The sequence below is a fragment of the Schistocerca cancellata genome, chromosome 3 (genome assembly GCF_023864275.1).
Source record: "Schistocerca cancellata isolate TAMUIC-IGC-003103 chromosome 3, iqSchCanc2.1, whole genome shotgun sequence".
NCBI lineage: Eukaryota > Metazoa > Arthropoda > Insecta > Orthoptera > Acrididae > Schistocerca > Schistocerca cancellata.
Window position 1 is genome coordinate 181,251,319 of NC_064628.1, and position 24,388 is coordinate 181,275,706.

General features: G+C 40.8%; 1 protein-coding gene across 1 annotated transcript in view; it reads right to left on the reverse strand.

Moving 5' to 3' along the window:
- Nucleotides 1–24,388, reverse strand: part of LOC126176187 (glycine receptor subunit alpha-3-like) — a 701,283-nt gene that overhangs the window by 375,035 nt on the left and 301,860 nt on the right. The window contains exon 3 of the mRNA XM_049923329.1: nucleotides 23,757–23,845. Within this exon, the coding sequence (XP_049779286.1) occupies nucleotides 23,757–23,845 (89 nt within the window). The remainder of the gene's footprint in view (nucleotides 1–23,756; nucleotides 23,846–24,388) is intronic.

Below are 24,388 nucleotides of genomic sequence, written 5' to 3' on the forward strand. Positions count from 1 at the left end.
TAGCATTTGTAGACTTAGAGAAAGCTTTTGACAATGTTGATTGGAATACTCTCTTCCAAATTCTGAAGGTGGCAAGGGGAAAATACAGGGAGCAAAAGGGTATTTACAATTTGTACAGAAACCTGATGGCAGTTATAAGACTCGAGAGGTATGAAAGAGAAGCAGTGGTTGGGAAGGACGTGAGACAGGATTGTAGCCTCTCCCCGATGTTATTCAATCTGTATATTGAGCAAGCAGTAAAGGAAACAAAAGAAACATTCCGAGTAGGTATTAAAAACCATGGAGAAGAAATAAAAACTTTGACGTTCGCCGCTGACATTGTAATTCTATCAGAGACGGCAAAAGAAATGGAAGAGCAGTTGAACGAGCAAAACGAGGATAATGGAATGTAGTCGAATTAAGTCGGGTGATGCTGATGGAATTAGATTAGGAACTGAGACTCTCAAAGTACTAAAGGAGTTTTGCTATTTGAGGAGCAAAATAACTGATGATGGTCGAAGTAGAGAAGATATAAAATGTAGACTGGCAATGGCAAGGAAAGCGTTTCGGTGCAAGAGAATTTGGTAACATCGAGCATAGATTTAGGTGTCAGGAAGTCGTTTCTGAAAGTATTTGTATGGAGTGTAGCCATGTATGTAAGTGAAACATGGACGATAAATAGTTTGGACAAGAAGAGAATAGAAGCTTTCGAAATGTGGTGCTACAGAAGTTTACTGAAGATTAGATGGGTAGGTCACATGACTAATGATTGAGTATTGAATAGAATTGGGGAGAAGAGGAGTACGTGGCACAACTTGACAAAAAGAAGGGACCGGTTAGTAGGACATGATCTGAGCCATCAAGGGCTCTCAAATTTAGCATTGGAGGGCAGTGTGGAGGGTGAAAATCGTAGAGGGAGACCAAGAGATGAATACACTAAGCAGATTCAGAAGGATGTGGGTTGCAGTAAGTACTGGGAGATGAAGAAGCTTGCACAGGATAGCGTAGCATGGAGAACTGCATCAAACCAGTCTCAGGACTGAAGACCACAACAACAACAACACATGAATTTAAATATAAGAATGTTCGGTACTCTTATGGCTTCGACTAAGGCTATTGACTATTATTCTGTCGACAGATTGAAAAATAAATAAACAATGCTTTGCTGTCGGTGTGGACCAGTGGGGTTGGCCGCAACTGGAGTACGTCTTACATAACAGTCAGAACGTATCCAGCGTGGAATGAATGCATATGTAATTATTGATTATTTTTCTGGTCGAATAATTTTCACTAGAGTGCAGGTTAAATTTCTGTATAAGTTATTCCCTCGCGGCCAAAGAGTTGTTTGACATTTCGCTAAACACAAACTCAGAGAATTGAAATTGGTGCATCCAGAGGTAAGGAAGGTACAATTGGGAAACTTTGCAGGTAATTACAGTGAGATCCGATATGCAAATAATCCAAGTACAGTGGCATCTGGCAGTGATGCTGCACTAACGCAGGGAGCCCTATTTAAACAACGCATAGTTGTCGAGTAACACAGGTTTCTAGCACATTCCGGTTCGAGAAGGACGTTGGTAAGAGCAGAACATCAGTTACACGTCTTTGGCGATATTTCTCACAGTTAAGTCATTTTGAGAGTACTCTCAAAATGTAGTTCCTTTTCTAGCTTTTCACACGGATGACAAAATGGTAGATATCGAAATAGACGACAGAGGGATAGAGACACAATCAAAATCGCTCAAAAGAGGAAAGGCCGCTGGAGCTGATAGGATACCAGTTACATTTTACACAGAGTACGAGAAGGAACTTGCCCCCCTTCTTGCAGCGGTGTACCGTAGGTCTCTCAAAGAGCGTAGCGTTCCAAAGGATTTTAAAAGGGCACAGGTCATCCCCGTTTTCAAGTAGGGAAATCGAACAGATGTGCAGAACTATAGATCTATATCTCTAACGTCGATCAGTTGTAGAATTTTGGAATACGTATTATGTTCAAGTATAATGACTTTTCTGGAGACTAGAAATCTACTCTGTAGGAATCAGCATGGGTTTCGAAAAAGACGGTCGTGTGAAACCCAGCTCGCGCTATTCGTCCACGAGACTCAGAGGACCATAGACACGGGTTCCCAGGTAGATGCCGTGTTTCTTGACTTCCGCAAGGGGTTCGATACAGTTCCCCACAGTCGTTTAATGAACAAAGTAAGAGCATATGGACTATCAGACCAATTGTGTTATTGGATTGAAGAGTTCCTAGATAACAGAACGCAGCATGTCATTCTCAATGGAGAGAAGTCTTCCGAAGTAAGAGTGATTTCAGGTGTGCCGCAGGGGAGTGTCGTAGGACCGTTGCTGTTCACAATGTACATGACCTTGTGGATGACATCGGAAGTTCACTGAGGCTTTTTGCGGATGATGCTGTGGTATATCGAGAGGTTGTAACAATAGAAAATTGAACTCAAATGCAGGAGGATCTGCAGCGAAGTGACGCATGGTGCAGGGAATGGCAATTGAATCTCAATGTAGACAAGTGTAACGTGCAACGAATACATAGAAAGAAAGATCCCATATCATTTAGCTACAGTATAGCAGGTCAGCAACTGGAAGCAGTTAATTCCATAAATTATCTGGGAGTACGCATTAGGATTTAAAATGGAATGATCATATAAAAATGATCGTCGATAAAGCAGATGCCAGACTGAGATTCATTGGAAGAATCCTAAGGAAATGCAATCCGAAAACAAAGGAGGTAGGTTACAGTACGGTAGTTCGCCCACTGCTTGAATACTGCTCAGCAGTGTGGGATCCGTACCAGATGGGTTGATAGAGGAGATACGGAAGATCCAACGGAGAGCAGCGCGCTTCGTTTTAGGATCATTTAGTAATCGCGAAAGCATTACGGAGATGATAGATAAACTCCAGTGGAACACTTTGCAAGAGAGACGCCCAGTAGCTCGGTACGGGCTTTTGTTGAAATTTCGAGACCATACCTTTACCGGGGAGTCAAGCAGTATATTGCTCCCTCCTACGTATATCTCGCGAAAAGACATTAGGATAAAATCAGAGAAATGAGAGTCCACACAGAGGCATACCGACAATCCTTCTTTCCACGAACTATACGAGACTGGAATAGAAGGGAGAACCGATAGAGGTACTGAAGGTACCCTCCACCACACACCGTGAGGTGGCTTGCTGAGTATGGATGTAGATGTAAGTGTAGATGTAATCATCCAGAAGATCGAAGGGTCGTGCGCCACACCATCAGACATTAAACATTGTGTACGGGTGCCAGTTGTTCGAAAAACCATTTAGAGTCACCCTGCGGATGCTATTCTGCAATCCAGGCGACCCTGTCGTGTACTACAGTTAACACAAAGAACATCGGCGATTTCGTCTACAGTGGTGCCTGGTCAGATTGACGTGGACTGTCACAGACTGGCAAAACATGGTGTTTAGTAATGCATCCAGATCCGGTCTGGGGACGAATAATATCCACGTACGGGTGTGGAGGCAGCCTGTTGAACGGTACAGTTCCACACACGTCCTTGTGCCCCACACAGCCAGCACAGCCGGCGTAATATTCTACTGGGCCATGGCCTACGATAACCAGTTCCCTCTAACTGTTGTACATGGAACATTAACGAGCCAGCGTTGTATAGATGACATTCTTCATCCCCATGTGGGACATTACCTACATGTTCTACCAGCAAATAATGCTCGGCTGCATACCGCTCTAGTTGCTCAAGACTTTATTCGTCGTGGTCCAACACTCCCATGAGCGACCTGTTTCCCGCACTTAGTCACCTACAGAACACTTTTGGGGCCAACTGAAAAGACAGATGCCACCGTGTTACTCTAATCTGGAGCTGGGTGTTCAGGACAGTATGCCTCACGACCACAGCAGACGTCTAACAAACTCAATGGCGGCACGTACTGCAGTAAAAGTTGGTCCGACACGTTATTGGTGTTGCATTGTATTTCTTTACTTGTGCTCACTGAATTTGTTTACATGTCTGTGTGTTCGGATAAAGTGAATCTTTCATCTGTATCAACGTGTTTAATAAATTTCATTTCGATGCGATTCTCCACCTTATTGCGCTGTTTTCAAGGTTCTTGAGTGTATGACCTCAAAATTTAGTAGGTTATCTGTGCAGAAGTAACTACGATTTTTATTGTCCTTCCCATTTCATATGGAAGAACATAATCAGCTTAAATTAATGATTACAGAGCACGCACCTGATCCTAACTAAACCCATCTTCCGTGGAGATCCAGCTTCCCTGAGTCGCTCCACCTTTGAAAGAGTGCTATGAAAAAATAGTCACTAACACAAGTCTTGACAGATAACATGGCAAACCACTATTGAGGTGGCGGATCTGCGTCTTTTCTAGACCTTGCTAATATCGATCTTGCTACTCGCATTCAGCTAAATTTGGCTAATAGGTTCAGTATGCTAGTTCCTTTCTCAACCCTTCCGACGCTCTTGCACACGTTCGTGTCCAATCGCTATTGGGTTTCTGGAAAGAAGGATATTATGAATCATGTACTTAAGATGTTTATAAATTTCGTCATACAACAACATTCTGTGTTGAGTTAGGAAGCAGAACACTACATTTATCATCCAAGCAGACCATCAGCGAGTGACAACATAATACAGACTCTCAATCTGCCAGCTGCTCACCACTACCATCCAAACTCCACTAATTTATGTGTAACCTTTGCTTATGCGAAGGTATTAACGTTGTATCATTTCCTTTACCACTGCTAGCCCGGCGAGGTGTGTAGGATTGATTGAACTGGCTTTGGAGAGTAGGAAAGTGCTACTGGCTGCCTGATATCTTCGGACGGATGGGCCGTACCTGAACAGCACAACTGAAAACATTAACATCACAAAAGAGTAGAGTCCAGATGAGTCTCGGTAATATTTGGCTATGTAAACTCTGTATCCGTAGCTAAGTATGCCAACGCATTCGTAGGAGATTTAAAAATGTAGGTCGCGAGAAGGCAGAAGTTAAAAGAGAAATTTGCAACAATTTCTTGCCGGCAACGGACGTGAATCTTTTAATGGCTCTCTTTATTAATGTGTGAATTTAAACGATGTGTTTTAGTGATTTAGGAGACTCAACAATGTTGACAGCTGTCAGTGCATCGGTTAGTGGAATAAACTCGGTATACCTTTTGCGTTTACTTAACATGTATAACCACGTAATAGTAGTGGATTAATGTGCCTGACTTTTAACTTACCGTAAGCAACACCATAAAAGATATTCTGATTTGTACACATATTAATCACAGTGCTATAGGAAACACCTGATGTACTACTTGGAAAAATGGCTTGAACTAGAATGACCAGAATTCCGGTCACATGAAGATAACACAGTACTTACACAGAAGGGACTGACCGTTGACCCTTAATGATTTTGATTAGAAAAAGTAGAAGAAATCCGCTACCGAGTATCCAAATCAGTCTAAAGTACAATAGCCAAATAAAACAAATAGTAAGAGAAGCAAACACCAGGCTGAGATTCATGGGAATAAACTTAGGAAATGTAATTATAAAACGAAAGAAACACTTGCTCGACCGATTGTTGAGTACTGCTTATAAATCTGGGACTCTTATCGGTTTGGCTTAATAAAAAGCATCGACTAAAATCCAACGAAGAGTTGTACGTTTCGTTTCGAGATCGTTTAGTCAGGATGAGGTATTCTACAGACCCCAGTATCAGACTCTACAAGAGAGGCGTTGTGCATCAAAGACAGGTTTACTACTGAGAGAGCTGTTACCGGGTAACAAACACTCCTCTCACATACGTCTCGACAACTGACAAAAGCGAGCAAATTCGAGATATTGGAACTAACATGGTTGTTTACTGGAATTCACTCTTCTGAAGCGTCTTTCACGAATAGACCAGGGGAGGAAGGACTGATAGTGGTTTCAGAAGCACTCCTCCACAGGCCGGAATATGGCTTGTGGATATGCAGATAAAGATGTCCATTCCATTACAAAAAAAGTCATAGTATTAAACAGACACAGGAAAAAGTGGGACTACTCATTCGGAATTCTCTATGAATTTCTTTTTACATTATGAGAAACAGCGTTCTGATATTAATCAATCTACTCTTACCCTTCGTTAGGCCACTTATGAACGCCCTCTTCGGTTTTACCATGGTTCTGCGAACATTATGAAATTAGCAATCGTAGCTGGGTGGCTCGTAAAATCGTGAACACGAGTGTGAACCATGACTTTTTTTTAACGCTCCCGATGCCCAAACTGGAAAAATATACCTATAGCGATCTAACATAGAAATTTATTTCGATTTATCACTTAGTTTTATTCAATAAGTTTATCAGTACGTGTCAAGACATTCAGTTTTTACAATAACATTTATGTTGAAATATTAACGGTCAAATCACATCAATGTGACCTCCGCTTATGTTCGATGTCAACTTGCAATAGCGACTCAGAGACGGAAAATGGCAGCACTAGCTGTGGATAATGCACATTACTGGACATCAAAATTGCTACACCACGAAGATGACGTGCTACAGACGCGAAATTTAACGGACAGGAATAAGATGCTCTGATATGCAAATGATTAACTTTTCACAGCATTTACACAAGGTTGGCGCCGGTGGCGACACCTACTATGTGCTGACATGAGGAAAGCTTCCAACCGATTTTTCATACACAAACAGCAGTTGACCGGCGTTGCCTGGTGAAACGTTGTTGTGATACTTCGTGTAAGGAGGAGAAATGCATTCCATCACGTGTCCCACTTTGATAAAGGTCGGATTGTAGCCTATCGCGATTGCGGTTTATCGTATCGCGATATTGCTGCTCGCGTTGGTCGACATCCAATGACTGTTAGCAGAATATGGAATCGGTGGGTTCAGGAGGGAAATACGGAACGTCATTCTGCTTCCCAACGGCCTCGTATCACTAGCAGTCTAGATGACAGGTATCCTATCCGCATGGCTGTAACGGATCGTGCAGTTACGTCTCGATCCCTGAGTCAACAGATGGGGACGTTTCCAAGACAACTACCATCTGCACGAATAGTTCGACGACGTTTGCAGCAGTATGGACTATCATCTCGGAGACCATGGCTGCGGTTACCCCTGACGCTGCATCACAGGCAGGAGTGCCGGCGATGGTGTACTCAACGACGAACCTGGGTGCACGAATGGCAAAACGTCAATTTTTTTCGGGAGAATCCAGGTTCGGTTTACAGCATCATGATGATCGCATACGTGTTTGGTGACATCGCGGTGAACGCACATTGGAAGCATGTATTCGTCATTACCATACTGGCGTATCACCCGGCGTGATGGTATGGGGTGCCATTGGTTACACGTCTCGGTCACCTCTTCTTTGCATTGACGGCACTTTGAACAGTGGGCGTTACATTTCAGATGTGTTGCGACCCGTGCCTCTACCCTTCATTAGATCTCTGTGAAACCCTACATTTCAGCAGGATAACGCACGACCATATGTTGCCGGTCCTGTACAGGCCTTTCTGGATACAGAAAATGTTCAACTGCTGCCCTGGCCAGCACATTCTCCAGAGCTCTCACCAATGGAAAACGTCTGGTCAATGGTCGGCGAGCAACTGGCTCGTCATAAAACGCCAGTAACTATTCTTGATGAACTGTGGTATCGTGTTGACGCTGCATGGACAGCTGTACCTGTACACGCCATCCAAGCTCTGTTTGACTCAATGGCCAGGCGTATCAAGGCCGTAAGTATGGCCCGAGGTGGTGGTTCTGCGTACTGATTTCTCAGGATCTGTGCACCCTAATTGCGTGAAAATGTAATCACATGCCATTTCTAGTATAACATATGTGTCCAATGAATACCCGTTTATCATCTGCATTTGTTCTTGGTGCAGCAATTTTAATGGCCAGTAGTGTATAAAGCATGTCGAGTGGACGGGAAAAGCAGTGCAGTCATTGTCGTACTAAGGAAATGGAGCGATTTACCTGACGTCCAAAATGACATGATCATTGGCTTTTTGGCAAAGGGTAGAAATATTTACGAAGCGGCTATGTTTGCAAACTCTTCAGGTACAGCTGTGGTTAAATATGCTGTGCACGGAGAAGTGGCGCTATCAGAAACCGCCGCCGAGTCAGCTCTGGTGCACCATGAGCCTTAAATGACAGGTGAACGACGGCTGCAGAGATGTGTATAAACGAATAAACGTGCTACTGTTAATTAACTAACCGGCCAGATGAACCAAGGTGCTACCAATAATGTCTCCTCAATGACCATTCAGTGAACGGTGCTGCGTATGGATCTCTGGAGAAAGTGTCAGGTTCATGCACCCATACTGACTGCTGTTCATGGGCGACGAAACGTGGAGTTTGAATGCCAGTGCCGCAATTGGACAATCATTTAGTGGCGACATCTGGCCTTTTCAGATGACAGATGTGCGTTGGTGTGTACAGTGTGAAACGTCTGAAAGGAAATTCGTTACAACAATCGTCGAAAGCTTGCAGTCCAGAGGCGGCAGTGGTATGGTCTGGGAAATCTTTCCTTGGCATTCCCTGCGGTATCTCGTCATACTGGAAGGCATAATGGATCAAGACAAATATGCTTCTATCCTTGGGAACCTTATCCATCCGTACATGCAGTTTGCTGTTCCTCGACACAGGAGGCAATGAATTCTTGCTGCAGTTGCAGCTGATACGGCTGTTAGGTTCCATGCAGTCGTACCAGGAGGTGGCATGAATCAGGCAACTGTCCTACGCGTCCTCCATCGACATAGGTTCCATTCCTATTACATCTCCCTTCATCAAGAGAAACAATTATAACAATCGTGTTAACATCTGTACATAGGCACTCAGATGCTTCACATATAGCATGTATATTGTATAGTGATGAAGGCACATTTACCAATGATGGCCAGGTAATCCGCCGAAACATTCACTATAGGTACGTTGGCTTAGGTAAGTGGAACTTCAGCGTCCATGCAGTGTAAACATGCGACGTGGGATACTGAACCATCAGATCATAGCCATGTTTTTCACAGATGGAACACTGAGTGTGCATATGTATTGAAGTCTCCTAACAGACCATCTTCCACAGATGCTAAAGATGTTCCTCTATAGACTAAAAGGACCCTGTGGTACCAACATGACAACTGCCCTGCCCTTAGTGCACAAAGTGCCACAATATGTCTTCACAAATTATTTAAAAATCGGTGGTTTGGACACAGAGGACCAGTACCTTGGCCAGCCTGTTGCCCAGATTTGTCGCCTGTAAAATTTGTTCTATGGGAGAATCTGAAAGACGTTGCTTACAAGAACATACCAATATCACCAGGTGGTATGCATTGACGTATTACTGCAGGACGATCGGACGTCTCCTCAGAGATGCTAGCACTTGTGCAGCAGTCGTTAAATACCAGACTGGAAGCGTGTATTGCCGCTGCCTGTGGTTATTTTGAACATAAACTGTGGTGGCCAGTTGATTCGTTACTGACCAGACTCCAAATAACTAGTGTATGCACATTTGTTCTTCTTTAGGTGTGGGAACTTTTCAAAATACGGTATCTCGTAAACGACTCCAATTAGCATTCTGCAACAAACACCACCGACAATCACATTTGTAAATGTCAGTGTGCATTACTTCATTTACAAAGCGTATTTTTGGACAAAAATTTACTTTGAAAATATTGCTACAATCTCTTGACTAGCTAACAATACTAGCTCCAGACCACCAATCCATTCTGTACAAACCGCACATCAGTAGTACTGTCCATTTCCGCAATATATTCGGTGCTCTCTGCCTCGTGATGACTGGGTGTTGTGTGCTGTCCTTAGCTTAGGTTTAAGTAGTTCTAAGTTCTAGGGGACTGATGACCATAGATGTTAAGTCCCATAGTGCTCAGAGTTGTAGGTGATTCACTATATATATATATATATATATATATATATATATATATATATATATATATATATATATAAGATTCAGTTAACACCATGAAGTAAAACAGCTGATAGATATCTATGCATTACGATGTTTTATACATGGAATAACAAGGAACAAAGGACAATAATTGATAAATAAAATAAAACTCTTGCTAGACAAAAGAACTGACCAGTGTTAAGATGACTGTTCTCATGGAATATTGTAACAGTTACGGGTAGATGATATATTCATTGTCCTTAAACATCAAATTATTAATGAAAAGCACACCACAATAAACTAACACTGATAGACCTGTAATTTGCTGTCTAGAAAATTGATGTAGCACTCACATCAAATTCCACTGCTCTGCCAGGTTACAACTATTCAATGTACGCGAATTACATTTCAGAAAGATGAGGGCTGCACAAAAAAATGTAGTTAAAATAGAACATTTGGTGATGTTATATACTGTGGATAATTTGGGTGCATATGAAGTTTGGGATTTGTTAGTTGTTAATGTGGCTGTGCTAGGTAGCCCAAGTGTGGATTGCAGCAAGAAACAAATCCTATGTATACAACTCGCAACTGGAAAATGCTGGAAATTACAGGTAATATGTAGGTTTATCGACAGTCACTCTTTAGTTCTTTTCCGCAAACAGATAATTATCTCTAAGATGCAACAGTCTTGGTAGAATGATAAGGGATGTGGAAATCATTTCGTCAGGAGGCTTACTGGGGTCGTGCTATGTTGCTAATAAAACAAAAACCGGATAAGATGATGATACTGGGAAATACGTTTATTGCAGTTAGCCATTCGGAGCTGTAGCAGGCAACAATTCCAATCTTCCAGAGGTTTTGGCTTACTAGTATGGACAATCATGATCTTTGTAAATGAACCATTTGCTGGTAGTGGGCTAGTGATCATATTGCTATGCTACAGTCATTCCGCGCATAGAATGATGAATAGATAATAGTGGAGGGAAGACAATAATAAGGTCGATTTATAACTACGATATACATTGTTTGACCCTACATAGACACAGACACACCCACTCTCGTATCTGAAGAGTTGTTATATAATTAAAAAGCGATCACAGAGTAAGGAGTTGGCAGTTGTCAACTCACATAAAATAGTGATGGATGAATGGCTGTCATTGTAGTGTCAGGGCAATCAGAACAGGTAGGAACGTGACACTCGAACTTAAAGTTTTTTAAATTAACTGTATCATGCAAATCTGTTTACATATTGTCACCTCTTCATAATTATGAAAATATTTTCCTAGGTAATGAGTCATAGAACACTGTGGGAGAATAGACAAGTATGAGTCGGACGCTCATGGTCAGAGCTAGTTATCAGCTTATGTACCAAGGGAGAAAGTTCGTCTTCCAAACTGGTTGATTATCAATGTCCTATGCCTAGTTTCCCAATCAGACGGACTGTAGCCAGTATTAATCAAATGTAAATCACTAAATAGTATCGGATGGCTGCTTTCAACCTTTGTCAAAGGTCGATCTTGTGTATATGAAAATTAAGGAAACCTTTAGAGAAAAAATAAGCAGCTTCATGGATATCGACTGCTCATACTGCAAGCTACTACTAATCAAAGACGGGTAGGCTAAAATGGGGACTATTTAGAAGATCTATGTAATCGAAAGAAACTTGAAATAAATGTCATAGAAACGGAAGAAAAAGTGGATGAAGAAGTAGTAAGGTAAGGAGATTTTGGCAGAGCACTGAAAAACTTAAGCACCTGGAGTAGACGATATTCTCTCAGAATTACTGAGATATTTGGGAGAGCATAACCATGAGAGGACTACTTCATGTACTCGAAAAGATGTAAACAATGTTCGAAATACTCTCAGACTTGTAGGGGAAAATATTAGTCGCAGTTACAAGGAAGACAAGTGCTGAAAAGTGCGTATATTTTCGAGCCATGAGGTTAATAAGCCATGATGTAAGATATGAAAACGAATTAGGTATATTTACAGATGACTGAAATGGCAGGTCGATGGATTATGTGTACCGCACATGCCTGAAACTCCACCTGGATTGTAATAAGGTAATTGTGTGTGTGAGGCCATGGCAAATAAAGAGATATATCTTTTTTTCCCTTTCTTTACTACTTTGTACTACACAGATATATTTTTGATGATGTAGAATATTTCTCACTTGGTGTATAGTGTAGAAGATGAAGTATGTATGACTATGTTTACTGTGCTATTTTCTATACGAGTTCCTTATGTAAAGATTTCGATTTTTTTGTGATCTTTCAAACAGTTTTGTTATATGTACTCGCCCGGGTTCCCGGGTTCGATTCCCGGCAGGGTCAGGGATTTTATTTGCCTCGTGATGACCGGGTGTTGTGTGATGTCCTTAGGTTACTTAGGTTTAAGTAGTTCTAAGTTCCAGCGGACTGATGACCATAGATATTAAGTCCCATAGTGCTCAGAGCCATTTTTGAAACGCTGTTAGTTTTTATAGAATGACGGTTGTGGCAGTGACAATGCACTCGTGAACGGACGGTATTGTCGTCGGTTTAGAAGTAAGCTGCATTACATAAACTGTAAATCTGATACCACTCATTTTCTTGACTTCGATATATGACGTTGTAACTCTATCGACCTTTTGAGAGTCGATAGACTTTGCACTAATGATGCAAAGAATGAGATGTACAATATGCAGTGTACAAGAGTGCCTGCAGAGAACATTATTCTTTGATTATGTGAAGTTCAATGTTTATATGTGATTAACATATGTATATAATATTACGTAAGTAACAATAAATATTTTTTCTTCAACTATGTATAGTTGCTTGTAAAGTGAAGTCAACACCAGCTCAGGGCTAAAGTTAAATATAGGTGAAAACCAGACGTTCTGGTACGCCGGGAAAGTTGGATAATTTTTGCTGTAATGGAAGCAGGTCGGAGAGGGGAGAGGTGGAAGGAGGTCAGACAGGCGCAAGACACTGTTGAGGCAGGTGACGAAAGCTGATGCACGCTGTAATAAGCAGTATTGTTTAAACAAAGGCAAAAGTGTAACTGCTTAATAGACTTGAGTGAAGGGGAAGTACTAAAGTACTAGTTTTCAACGCTTTAGAGGAGATTTAAAATTACGTCTGCAACGAGTGTTGGTTCCTGGAAAGGTCTAAGGCATCCATTCCTTAGACCCACGCAGATCCCCAGGAAAGCCAAACTCATAATTGCGCTGGTATAAGTCGCATTATTCGACGCCACGAAGACAAGTAATAACCTCCGTCGCTACATAACGGTACGTGCCTTCAAAGCACCTAAATCTCCAGCAGCTGTACTCATGACGACTATATTGAAATTTAGAGTCCATAGTTCTGTATACTAGTTGTGTTGACAAGTTTTTGTGTGTTTTATTCAATAATCATTTAATGGTTTTTTAAACGCAAAACGACTCCATTAAATCTAAAGTGTTCCAAGTAGGAACCCTTTCCGATACTCAAGAGATAGAACCAGAGAATCAATTGGTGTGAAACATTATTGCGCAAGTGAGTGTTTCCTTTCAAAGTGAGTTTGAATTATCACTCAAGTGCAGAAATTAAAGTAAATGTGGAGAATTGTGTATTTCATTGAAAGTACGAAAAGTAAATATCAATTCTACCTAGTGTGTGAATTTGGGTATTGGGACTTTCTGTCTATGAAATTACATAACGTAACCATTTCAATGAATCTCAGAAAGACAAAGTATTAAACGTTTTGCAATCATTTCGATGCTTACAAAAGTATCGTGAAATATTTCTTGTGTATAATTCATGTTTTCAGAGGCTGTGTTGCTCATCTTACCTTCAGAAACGTAAGTAGGCATTATTGCCGTTCCGGCGTTGTTTTCATGGTCCAAATTTTCTAAGTGTGTGCGTGTGACGTATTCGAAAAGCAGTCATCATTCAGCTATCTACGTACATTAGCCTGTTCTTTCAGTGATAGAAATTATTAAAAGAGAAAAAGTTTTAATAAGAACCAAAATATAGTGAAAACCAGATTTGGTGAATTTGTAGAATAACGTCAATCGTTTCGTTCTTTTGGCTGGCGACCGTGTTTTTCAGTATTATTGTCACTCGCAAGTAGTAGTTTGACGGAATGTAAAAGCTGCAACCAAGACCATACGATAACTTCACATTTGACCGAGCTTTATCCATTACGCGGCATCTACATCTACTTCTACATATTACACTGCATAAGTGCTTGGCAGAGGGTTCATCGAACCACAATCATACTATCTCACTACCATTCCACTCCCGAACAGCGCGGGGGAAAAACGAACACCTAAACCTTTCTGTTCGAGCTCTGATTTCTCTTATTTAATTTTGATGATCATTCCTACCTATGTAGGTTGGGCTCAGCAAAATATTTTCGCATTCGGAAGAGAAAGTTGGTGACTGAAATTTCGTAAATAGATCTCGCCGCGAGGAAAAACGTCTTTGCTTTAATGACTTCCATCCCAACTCGCGTATCATATATGCCACACTCTCTCCCCTATTACGTGATAATACAAAACGAGCTGCCCTTTCTTGCACCCTTTCGATGTCCTCCTCAATCCCACCTGGTAAGGATCCCACACCGCGCAGCCATATTCTAACAGAGGACCAAGGGGTGTAGTGTAAGCTGTCTCTTTAGTGGACCTGTTGCATCTTCTAAGTGTCCTGCCAATGAAACGCAACCTATGGCTCGCCTTCCCCACAATATTATCTATGTGGTCTTTCCAACTGAAGTTGTTCGTACTTTTAACACCCAGGTACTTAGTTGAATTGACAGCCTTGAGAATTGTACTATTTATCGAGTAATCGAATTCCAGCGGATTTCTTTTGGAACTCATGTGGATCACTAGTTGTTGTTAAGGTGGTAGTTGCGTTTAGGTGCTTCAATTACCGAAGCTAGAATAACATCTGAAGTGCTAAACGTAATTGCAAGAGTAGAAACGGTGGGTGTTGTAAGCGGTCTTTATAAGGTGAGCGAACAGCACATACATAGCCATACTGCTGTTATAACGTATGCTATAACACTGACAGCCAACGTTGAAACTGTGAACTTTGATGATACGTGACTGTTTTCGCGGGAACAGAGTTATCGTGAACCATGAATATTAACTGTAGATGGGCTGTCTAACATTTCAATTGGCAAATTATAGCAAATAGAATGTGGACTGTGCCAAACTGTCGTGTGTGAATGTTGCAGTTGAACAAATACGACCTTCAGATGCAGCATGAACAGTTACTTTGCTCCAGCCTACTACAAATGGATGCTACTCAACTTACTACCACTGCACACGGAACAGGATGTAAGGAAAAAGAGGATGTATCAATGCTAGGGCACGACTGGATGAACTTGCCGGATTCATATCAGCAACTTCAAACTGTTTCTACCGCCGTCGCCACATCACGCCGACCCAGAACAGATAAGTCTCAAAACCATTCCTCTCTCCGAGAAACACAATTCTACCCACTTTAATTTCCTTCTGCTTAGCAATAGGCTATCTCTTAAAGTTTCTCTCTGTAAACAAAAGTAGCGTATTGCAAAGACTGCTCACCTTCAGTGACTGTTGACCCCACCATTAACAGTAGTTATTGCCATCATTCACTTGTTTTTGCTTTTGAGTGTATTTGTACTAGTCGTTGCGTGGGTTGTATGTGTCTTTTGGAAGGGTGTGCTTCGATGTGTATATGCAGTAGCTTAGACAGGGTAATTTATGTGTTATACTGTGAAACGGGCCAGATATGTAAGTTGAGGTATCCGCCATTGAAGTTATTTACACCAAACAATTACAAAGAACTGCGTTATTCGCCATTGGTTCAAGTTAGCGTATTGGGGGGAACTTTGAATCTGACAGCTGTCAAAGTACGCAACTTAACGTCACATTTCCATTCATTCATGTTTAGATACAAATTTATCTGGGTATAACTGTTACTGGTAAGCAAAATTACAGTATACTGTGTCAATATTTATCAAATTCGCGTCAGATTGTTTCACTATTTTCCACTATCAAAGGATTTTATTATCACAATTTTAATAGGATTGGGAAACATCTCATATAGAGCTTTGCTTTTGAAGTTTCCGCAAGTAAAACGGGTTCCTAGGGTTTATACAATATTAATTTACTTCATTCAGTTTTTCTTTAAACATTTTCTGATTACAAATTTACGGTCATGGTAAATCTCCAGGAACCGTTTTCTTCACATGTTCAACAGATGATTTCATAGTGTGTGCGTATTGTTTTTGTCTGCTCATGATGTGCTTCCTCCCAAAAATACTTGGGAAACAAAGAGAAAAAGAACCTTGTTGTTAGTAAAACAGGAGACATGCCACTGGTGGTACACACGGTGTTCCGAAACAAGTGCAGCCATGTAAACAAAGGGATAGTAGGAGAAAATGGATTATAACAATGATATAAAGTTCTTTAACTATTACTTTTGTTGGCTGCAGTATGCATCAACATTTTTTAAAAAGCAACCGAGTAAGTTGGCACAGTGGTTAGCACACTGGACTCGCATACGGGAGGACTACGGTTCGAAATCAAGTCCGATCATCATGATTTACGTTTTCTATGATTTCCCTGAATGGCTTCAGACAAATGCCGGGATGGTTTCTCCGAAAGGGTGCAGCCGACTTTCTTCACCCTCTTTCCCTAATCCGATAGGAACGATGGCCTTGCTTTTGGTCGCCTCCCTCAAACCAGCTAACCAGTCAACCGACCAACCAAACAGAAAACACCTTTTGGATACATTAAGTAGCGGACAATTTCCCTAAAATGTTTCAGCTTTAACAAACTTACTCATACATGAAAGTAAGATATTTAGACTATGAAGCTATAGAAAACTGTATTACTTCATAACTGAGCAGCATCATTGGAAGGTTGACAATTGGATAGCAACTTCAAGTACATTAATCTATGAAAGCACTATACTGCACTTATTTAGTTTATATGTAGCATACTGTTCCATTTAGGTAATTGAGGCGTTTTGTGACGTCAGAGGGTCTGACGATAATTAAATTTTTAATGAGCATATTCGTCTTTGAGGACAATTTCCCTTGCCTTAATGTAATTAAATATACACTCGACCTCTGTCTTCCTGATTTACTTTTTTTGTCCATTATAGATGTGACAACCAAAGAAATATTTATTTTTAAACAATGAGGATCCGTTTTATTGTTCACATGGGTTTGTTCTTCAGGTGGCCATTGTCAGAATAAGACTGCAGTTAAATTAATAGCTGCAGGCTATTATCAAAATTAATACTCGCCGCGCAGCAAAGCTGCCCTGCAGCTATTTGGACTTTAATCTGAAATGGAAGCGAAGATACAGGATCTGTGTGACGGAACGGTATGTGCAAGGACGTACTTCGTGAATCATCCTCAAATTGCAGCTACAAATACTCCTCACAAAGCAGTAATAATATGGTAACTAGTATAGCACGTGTAAATATGACTTTGAATTTAAATTTTGCTTCATATTTCATTCGCTTTATTTTCATGAGGGTCAGTATAATTGTTGGAGCTATTAGCGTATTACTATCATTAAGTACAGGATCCTTTAAAAGGAAATATGTGGAGAGCATACAATGAGTTCCAAATGTCAGATAGCATCGATGCATGAAACGAACAAAAGAATTTGAAAAATGTTGAAGAAATTCATTCGCGGCGTGAGAATTCAAAAATCTGTCACAGATGTAAATACCATTTTGCACGAGAACAACGAGGTGCTAAGGTGGAATACCAGAGTTTTGTTATACTCCTCATTGTCTTATAACTTATTTCGCTGGTATCTCATATACACACAAAAAAAATTTTGAACGACCAATTATTATGTTGTATTCAGCTAACACCGTAAAATATAAGACCAAAGATAAAATCATGCTTGAACACATGAACAGCATAGTCCAAGGTTATAATAAGAGCCTCAGACTGAAGGCATGTATTAGAAATAAAGCAATTAAATCGCCTCACAGATAGAAAGCAGACGTTAATTAAATAAAACTGCAACAAAAACACATTAAAATTAGGATTTCATGTACAATGTCGTCTGGAGAACCAATCGGATCACTAAAGACCTCTACTGTCAAATATTATTTCAAGTAATTGATATTTCAGATTAGGATGCAAAGAAGAATAAAAAATGTATTAATGCAGAATTTATGGTAAACCTACACTTTCAAAATGATTCTTGGTTTCGATAGTAAAGCGATAATCAGAAAATAGTGTTCCCGACTATTCTGAGTAGATGACATGGAGAGTTGAAAAGATGATGTATCCACTGGCACCCTGTAAATAATATTCTCTCCTAGAATAAACCTGTGTCACACAGTCTACTTCGACATATAATGCAGTTTGTTTCTGTATGCAGTCAATCAACTGATATGGTGCGACTCGCTACGAATTCCTTTCCTGCGCAAACCTCTTCGTCTCAGAGTAACACTTGCAATCTACGTTCTCTGTCAGATTTTAGGTGTATTAAAATCTCTGTGTTACCCGACAGTTTTTACCCTCTACAGTTCTTTCTAGTACCATGGAGGTTATTCCCTGGTGTCTTAACACAAGTCCTATCATTCTGTTTCTTCATCTTCTCAATGTTTCCCTCAAGTTCCTTTCTTCTCCGATCCTACGGATATCCCCCTCATTTCTTATCCTACTAGACCACCCAGTTTTCCACGTTCTTCTGTAGCACCATATCTGAAATGCTTCGGTACTCTACTCTTCTGGTTTTTCAACTGTTCTTGATTAAGGACCACACGGTGTAATACTTCAAAAGCATATTCTCTAAAATTTCCTTTTCAGATGAAGATCTATGTTTGGTATCAACAGACTTGTCTTGTCCCGGAGCGCCGCTTTGTCAGAGCTAGTCTGCTTCGTATGTCCTCCGAGCTTCGCCCGTCATGGCTAATCTTGCTTCCTAGGTAGTAGAGTGCTTTAATTTCGTCAGCTTCGTGATCACCAGTATTGTTATTAAGTTTCTCCCATTTCTCATTTCTGCTACATCTCATAAAATTTGTTTTTCTCCGGTTTACTTTTATTCCATATTCTATACTCATTTGACTGTTCTTTCCATCCGGAAGAACTGTAATTCTTCTTCGCATACAACGGGGACAGCAACGTCATCAGTGGATCTTATCAACCATATTAATCCTGAATTTTAATTCGTTGGTAATATTCACTATTTGAAACAGTGGATATTAGAGGAACTTTTACTGAAAGTATATAAACAATAGAATAAATATATGAAACATAATGTCTATTGCAAACTTGTGAGACACTTAATGAGGATTGTCACATGAACTAGTCTTACATAATAGTTTTATATGCCAGATCGGGATGAGAGTTTAATATCGAGATTTACTGCCGAGGCAGAGGTGTGTGTGTGGGGGGGTCGGGGGGGGGGGGTGCGTGTGTGAATGTGTGTGTGTGAGAGAGAGAGGAAGAGAGAGAGAGAGAGAGAGAGAGAGAGAGAGAGAGAGAGAGAGAGAGAGAGAGAGAGAGGGAGAGGGAGGGAGGGAGGGAGAGAGAGCGAGAATCCGATAGCAATTTCCGATATCGCGCACTGACCTGTATTTACGTGGCGAGTATGGTCCTACCGGCAAAGTAGCACTCTGCGGACTAACTTTTCTATACGGCACGTCGTTAATAAATAGTTGTGAGCGAAGTGCATCATTTCGCGTGCTACAGCAAGCTTAACTGATTTATCTTCCGACGGGAATTATCACCCAAGCGAGAAAAGGAAATTTCTTAGGCGACACTTGTGTTGATGATTTAGAATAGGACAGTAGCTGCTTACAATAGTTACAAACGTGCCTCATATTGTGAAGAACGAGTGACATTTATTGATCAGAAATTAAATGCCTGCTTTGATTCACCGGTAACATAATGGTGCTCCTTCCGGAGATGGTAGCTTTTGCTGTCAATAGGATGCATTCTAAGTCCATTAATCTTCTGTATTAACAAAAATTACACTCTTTCGTATGAGCAGAATTATTTTGGGGTAAATCTATGCTGTCTACTGGACAGTATGAATTATTGTTGATCATTGCGTGTAGTCTCCAAGTTTCAGTAGGAGATAATCTTAAATCAATAACTTATGGGTATGCAGGCGAGTACGTCGTCGACAGGAGACTTTAGTTCCACGGGGGCACACCCTGCCATTTTTAAGGTATAACTGCAGCAAGTAAACGCTGTACAAGGGAATTTAAGACGTCGGTTTTCGGAGAAATTCCAAGAAGATAATACTCACACACGCTGTAAACACTACCGCCATCACAAACCGAAGATGAGCGACGTCAGAAGTTATCACTAGTGAAATTAATAGTCATCGGATGAGGTAGCATTAACTGAGGCTCTCTGCTTATTTTTCCAAGGGAGAGAGCAGGATTCCACGCAGAATTAACAGAATCCACCATATCTATTTATAAGGTTACTTACTAATTTAATTTCAACAGCTTCCTTAGTAACACTATCTCCATAGTTGGAAGTACATGCCATAATCTCTGTGTTGTTGTATTTTATAGGATGCCCGGTGCTAAGATAATGTTCTACAGTGGCGGATTTGCTCGTCTGTTTGATGTTTATGCTTAGTACACTGGTCCTTCACAGTCCTAATAGTCAGACCAGTATATGACATGCCACAACACTCACGAATATGGTAGACGTTCGGTTTACGCACTCCAAGATCATCCTTTACGGAATTTAAAAGGATCCTGATCTTCACATCACATCTTCCGCTAACTCAGCTTATTGCAGAATCGATGCTGACCACACAAAAGTTTTGAGAGAGAAACTAACAGCCTCCTGAAGAAAAGTTCCTGGCCTCGTAGACTATTAAAAGCCTTAATTCTTACTGCGTTGTGTGTCTGGTTTGTGTGGAATACCTAAGGTCTATAAGGAAGGGGCCGCTCTTCGTTCGATTGCATCGTTGGTGTTTCGACATAACGCGTAGCAAAACACCTTGCTACTCTGTTGAGCCCTATAGTAGGTCGGTATGCGCCCACCACATTAAGAATTCGGCTGATTTCTCACATCGATTAATAGGATTGTGTTTGATTGACTCTAATTTTCTTTTAAGTTTTTACGTAGTCTCTTTGTTCACTCGTGCTACCTTGTCTGATTCGTTACAGTTGATTGAGATAAGGTTTGGTGCTGAATTAACGAACAAATTTAGACATGTTTTGTTTATACTTACTTTTTACTCGGCGACCATTACTACGAGCAGAAAAATGGAAATGGGATTTGAAGTCCGTTTGTCACCAGTTATTACCAACTTCGAGGGACTGCCTTGGAGACAGCGGCTTTGAATCATGGTTGTTATTGTTTTCTTTTTTTCAGGTATGTAGACGATACTTCTTTTGTTTGGCCTCAGGGTAGTGAGAATTTGAACGAATTTTTAGAACACCTGATTTCAGCCCACCCGAATGTTTGTTTTACGGTGGTGGCGCAATAGGGTGTCTGTTACCCCTTCCTTGAAGTGTTATGTGTTGGTAAGGAGAAAGGTTGATGAACCATTGGGACATGTCTTTTATAGCAAGCCACTCACACTGGCTTGTAGCCGCAGACATAGTTACCATCATTCGGCTCAATGTATTCCGTACTTAGGTTGACAGGGCCCATGTCATCTCGAACGCTGGGAGTTTTCCAGCTGAGTTAGCCCATCTGGAAGTCATCTTTCAACACAATAGTTACAGCGCAAGACTGATCAGACGTACCTTGTGCTATCGACCACTTTGCACCGTGGGAATGGTGACAATACCGAAGCAACTCCAAAGTCTACAGCCTTTTCTCCATTAGTAGGGAGCATTCCAAACAGGACTGTTCGTATTTTGCGAAATTATGATGTGAAATGTGCTTTTTGACTACCATCTAAGATCAGTTTCTGTAAAGGATCAGGTTCAGTAAACGACCATCTTCGTATGCGTAAGGGTGGTTTCTACAGTATACGTTGCAGTTCTGATATGTCATAAATCAGGGCTGTGGAGGACCGGTATACTGAGCATAAGCGTCACACATACTTACAAAAGCCGAGAAAATCCGCCACTGCAGAACATTTTCTTGGAACCGTTCGTCAAATGGCTCAAATGGCTCTGAGCAGTACGGGACTTAACATCTGAGGTCATCAGTCCCCTAGAACGTAGAACTACTTTAACCTAACTAACCTAAGGACGTCACACACATCCAAGCCCGAGGCAGGATCCGAACCGGCGACCGTAGCAGTCGCGCGGATACAGACTGAAGCGCCTAGAACCGCTCGGCCACACAGCCGGCCACCGTTCGTCCTATGGAGAAAATCAACACAGAGATTCTGACACGCTCTTCCAGTTATTGAGTAGTGCTATTAAGGAAGCTGTTGAAATTAAATAAGCAAGTAACTAATAAAACGAGTCGGTGGGTTTTGTTATAATTCTGCATGGAAACCCGCTCTCTTCCTCGTCAGAAAACAGGGGGACAGAGTTAATGCTACCTCAACCGTTGATTATTAATTTCAGTATCGATAACTTCTGACATCAGTCATCTTTGGTTTATGATGGCGCTAGAGATTACAGTGAAAGTAAGTGTTACCTTCACGAAGTTTCTCAGAAAACCGAGGTGTTAAATTCCCGTGCACAGCACTTACTTGTTGCGATTGTGCTTTGTAGGGTGTGCATTTGCCGAAATAATGGCGATTGTCGACGGAGTTACGCGGCGGTATTCCTGTTAGTTAGTTAAATGTTGTATGCGCCAGGAGAAACTAGGGTCTCACAAATTCCAACTTGTCTCGACGTTACCTACGTGGATATGCTATCTTAACAACACAAAAAACAATAGTCTGGTGAAGCCGGAACATACTTCAAGTCGCCTTCAATAACACCAAGAAGGCTACTATAGTTAACTCTCCTGTAATATAGGTATATTACCACTTCCAACATTCTCACATGTCCACAATGAATACTCCGGAATACAGAAGTATAAGATATAAATCAATATATTTCGCGTAACCTGACAATCATGAACTTCTTGCTACCACCTACTCCCTAAGATAACAATGATAAAACTTACTTCCAACTTGAACGTCTGAGACGGCTTCATCTAGGTCGTTAGAAAATTCTCTGCTGCCAGCAACTACAGCTAAAGAAACCGTTTGATTTGTAGGTAACTTTTAGATGACGCACAAACGTTAAATAAGATAAATATTTCAGCTTCGTAATCGACACTTTTTGGAATACTTTACAAAACTGGTCATCTGTAGCCTAAATATAAAATTCAAAATTATAAAAGAATTATGTGAATATATTTTACTACAATACTAAAAAATTGTTGTTAATACACCAAAAACTCCAGTAATCTTTAAATATTCAGGAATTTTGTCACCCTATTGAAAGGAAAAATGCAAAAGCTGAAGGTTTTTCTAGGTAACTGAGAAAGGTATTGTAGCCGTTACTGAGTTACACACGTTACGTTATCTGAAGCAGGTGATGGTGTCACAGGATAATCGTCTGTATGGCTACACATCATCAACATCAAAATAAACATACTTACATTAATGAGCTTCATGTTGTTCAAAATGGTTCAAATGGCTCTGAGCACTATGGGACTCAACTGCTGAGGTCATTAGTCCCCTAGAACTTAGAACTAGTTAAACCTAACTAACCTAAGGACATCACAAACATCCATGCCCGAGGCAGGATTCGAACCTGCGACCGTAGCGGTCTTGCGGTTCCAGACTGCAGCGCCTTTAACCGCACGGCCACTTCGGCCGGCTCATGTTGTGCATTACACGTGAAAATTTAATGGATCAGTGATTACTACTAGATGAATAACGTCTTAATGTTGGTTCTGCTACAGTGACATAATTTATCTTGAATTATAAAAAAGGCTTCTAGAACTTTCAAACTACTCACTTAGGTGGTTGGTGGGCGTGGCGCGACGGTCATAGGCACTCGTAAGAAGTCCATCCAGGATCTGAAGTTGGTCCATTCTAGCGCACAATCTAACAACAAAAGGAGTGGGACATTAAATATTACTGCTCCAAAGTTGTGATTAACGAATGAGAAACAAATTTACATAATGAACACACTTTTGATAAACACATATTTTCGAGTACACGAGAAAGGCTTATCTCATTTGTGGTTTTAATCGGAAGCAAAATCGTTTACATTCTTCATTAACGGATTGTTAAAACATTGTACTTCGAAGTCTGTAAATTAAAAGTGTATCATGTGCATAAAACGCAGTATCCATACCTATATGCCGATTAATTTCAATAATCATTTATCATACCTCGTGTTATACATGTATTATTTCCCAAACTGGTTTTGGATGCACCGTTAAATACCAATAAATTCCAGATATATTGAGTTGGAGAGCGACAACGTTGTACATGCATTGCCATTAGTTAATTATCTAAGCTGCTTGAAATGGCAATATATCATATCCTGTTTAGATTCTCGTACAACTGTGTATTATTACCATCAATAAACTGGGCTAAATGAGTTTTGTATGTCTCATTTAAACAGTAATCTTCTCTATGTAG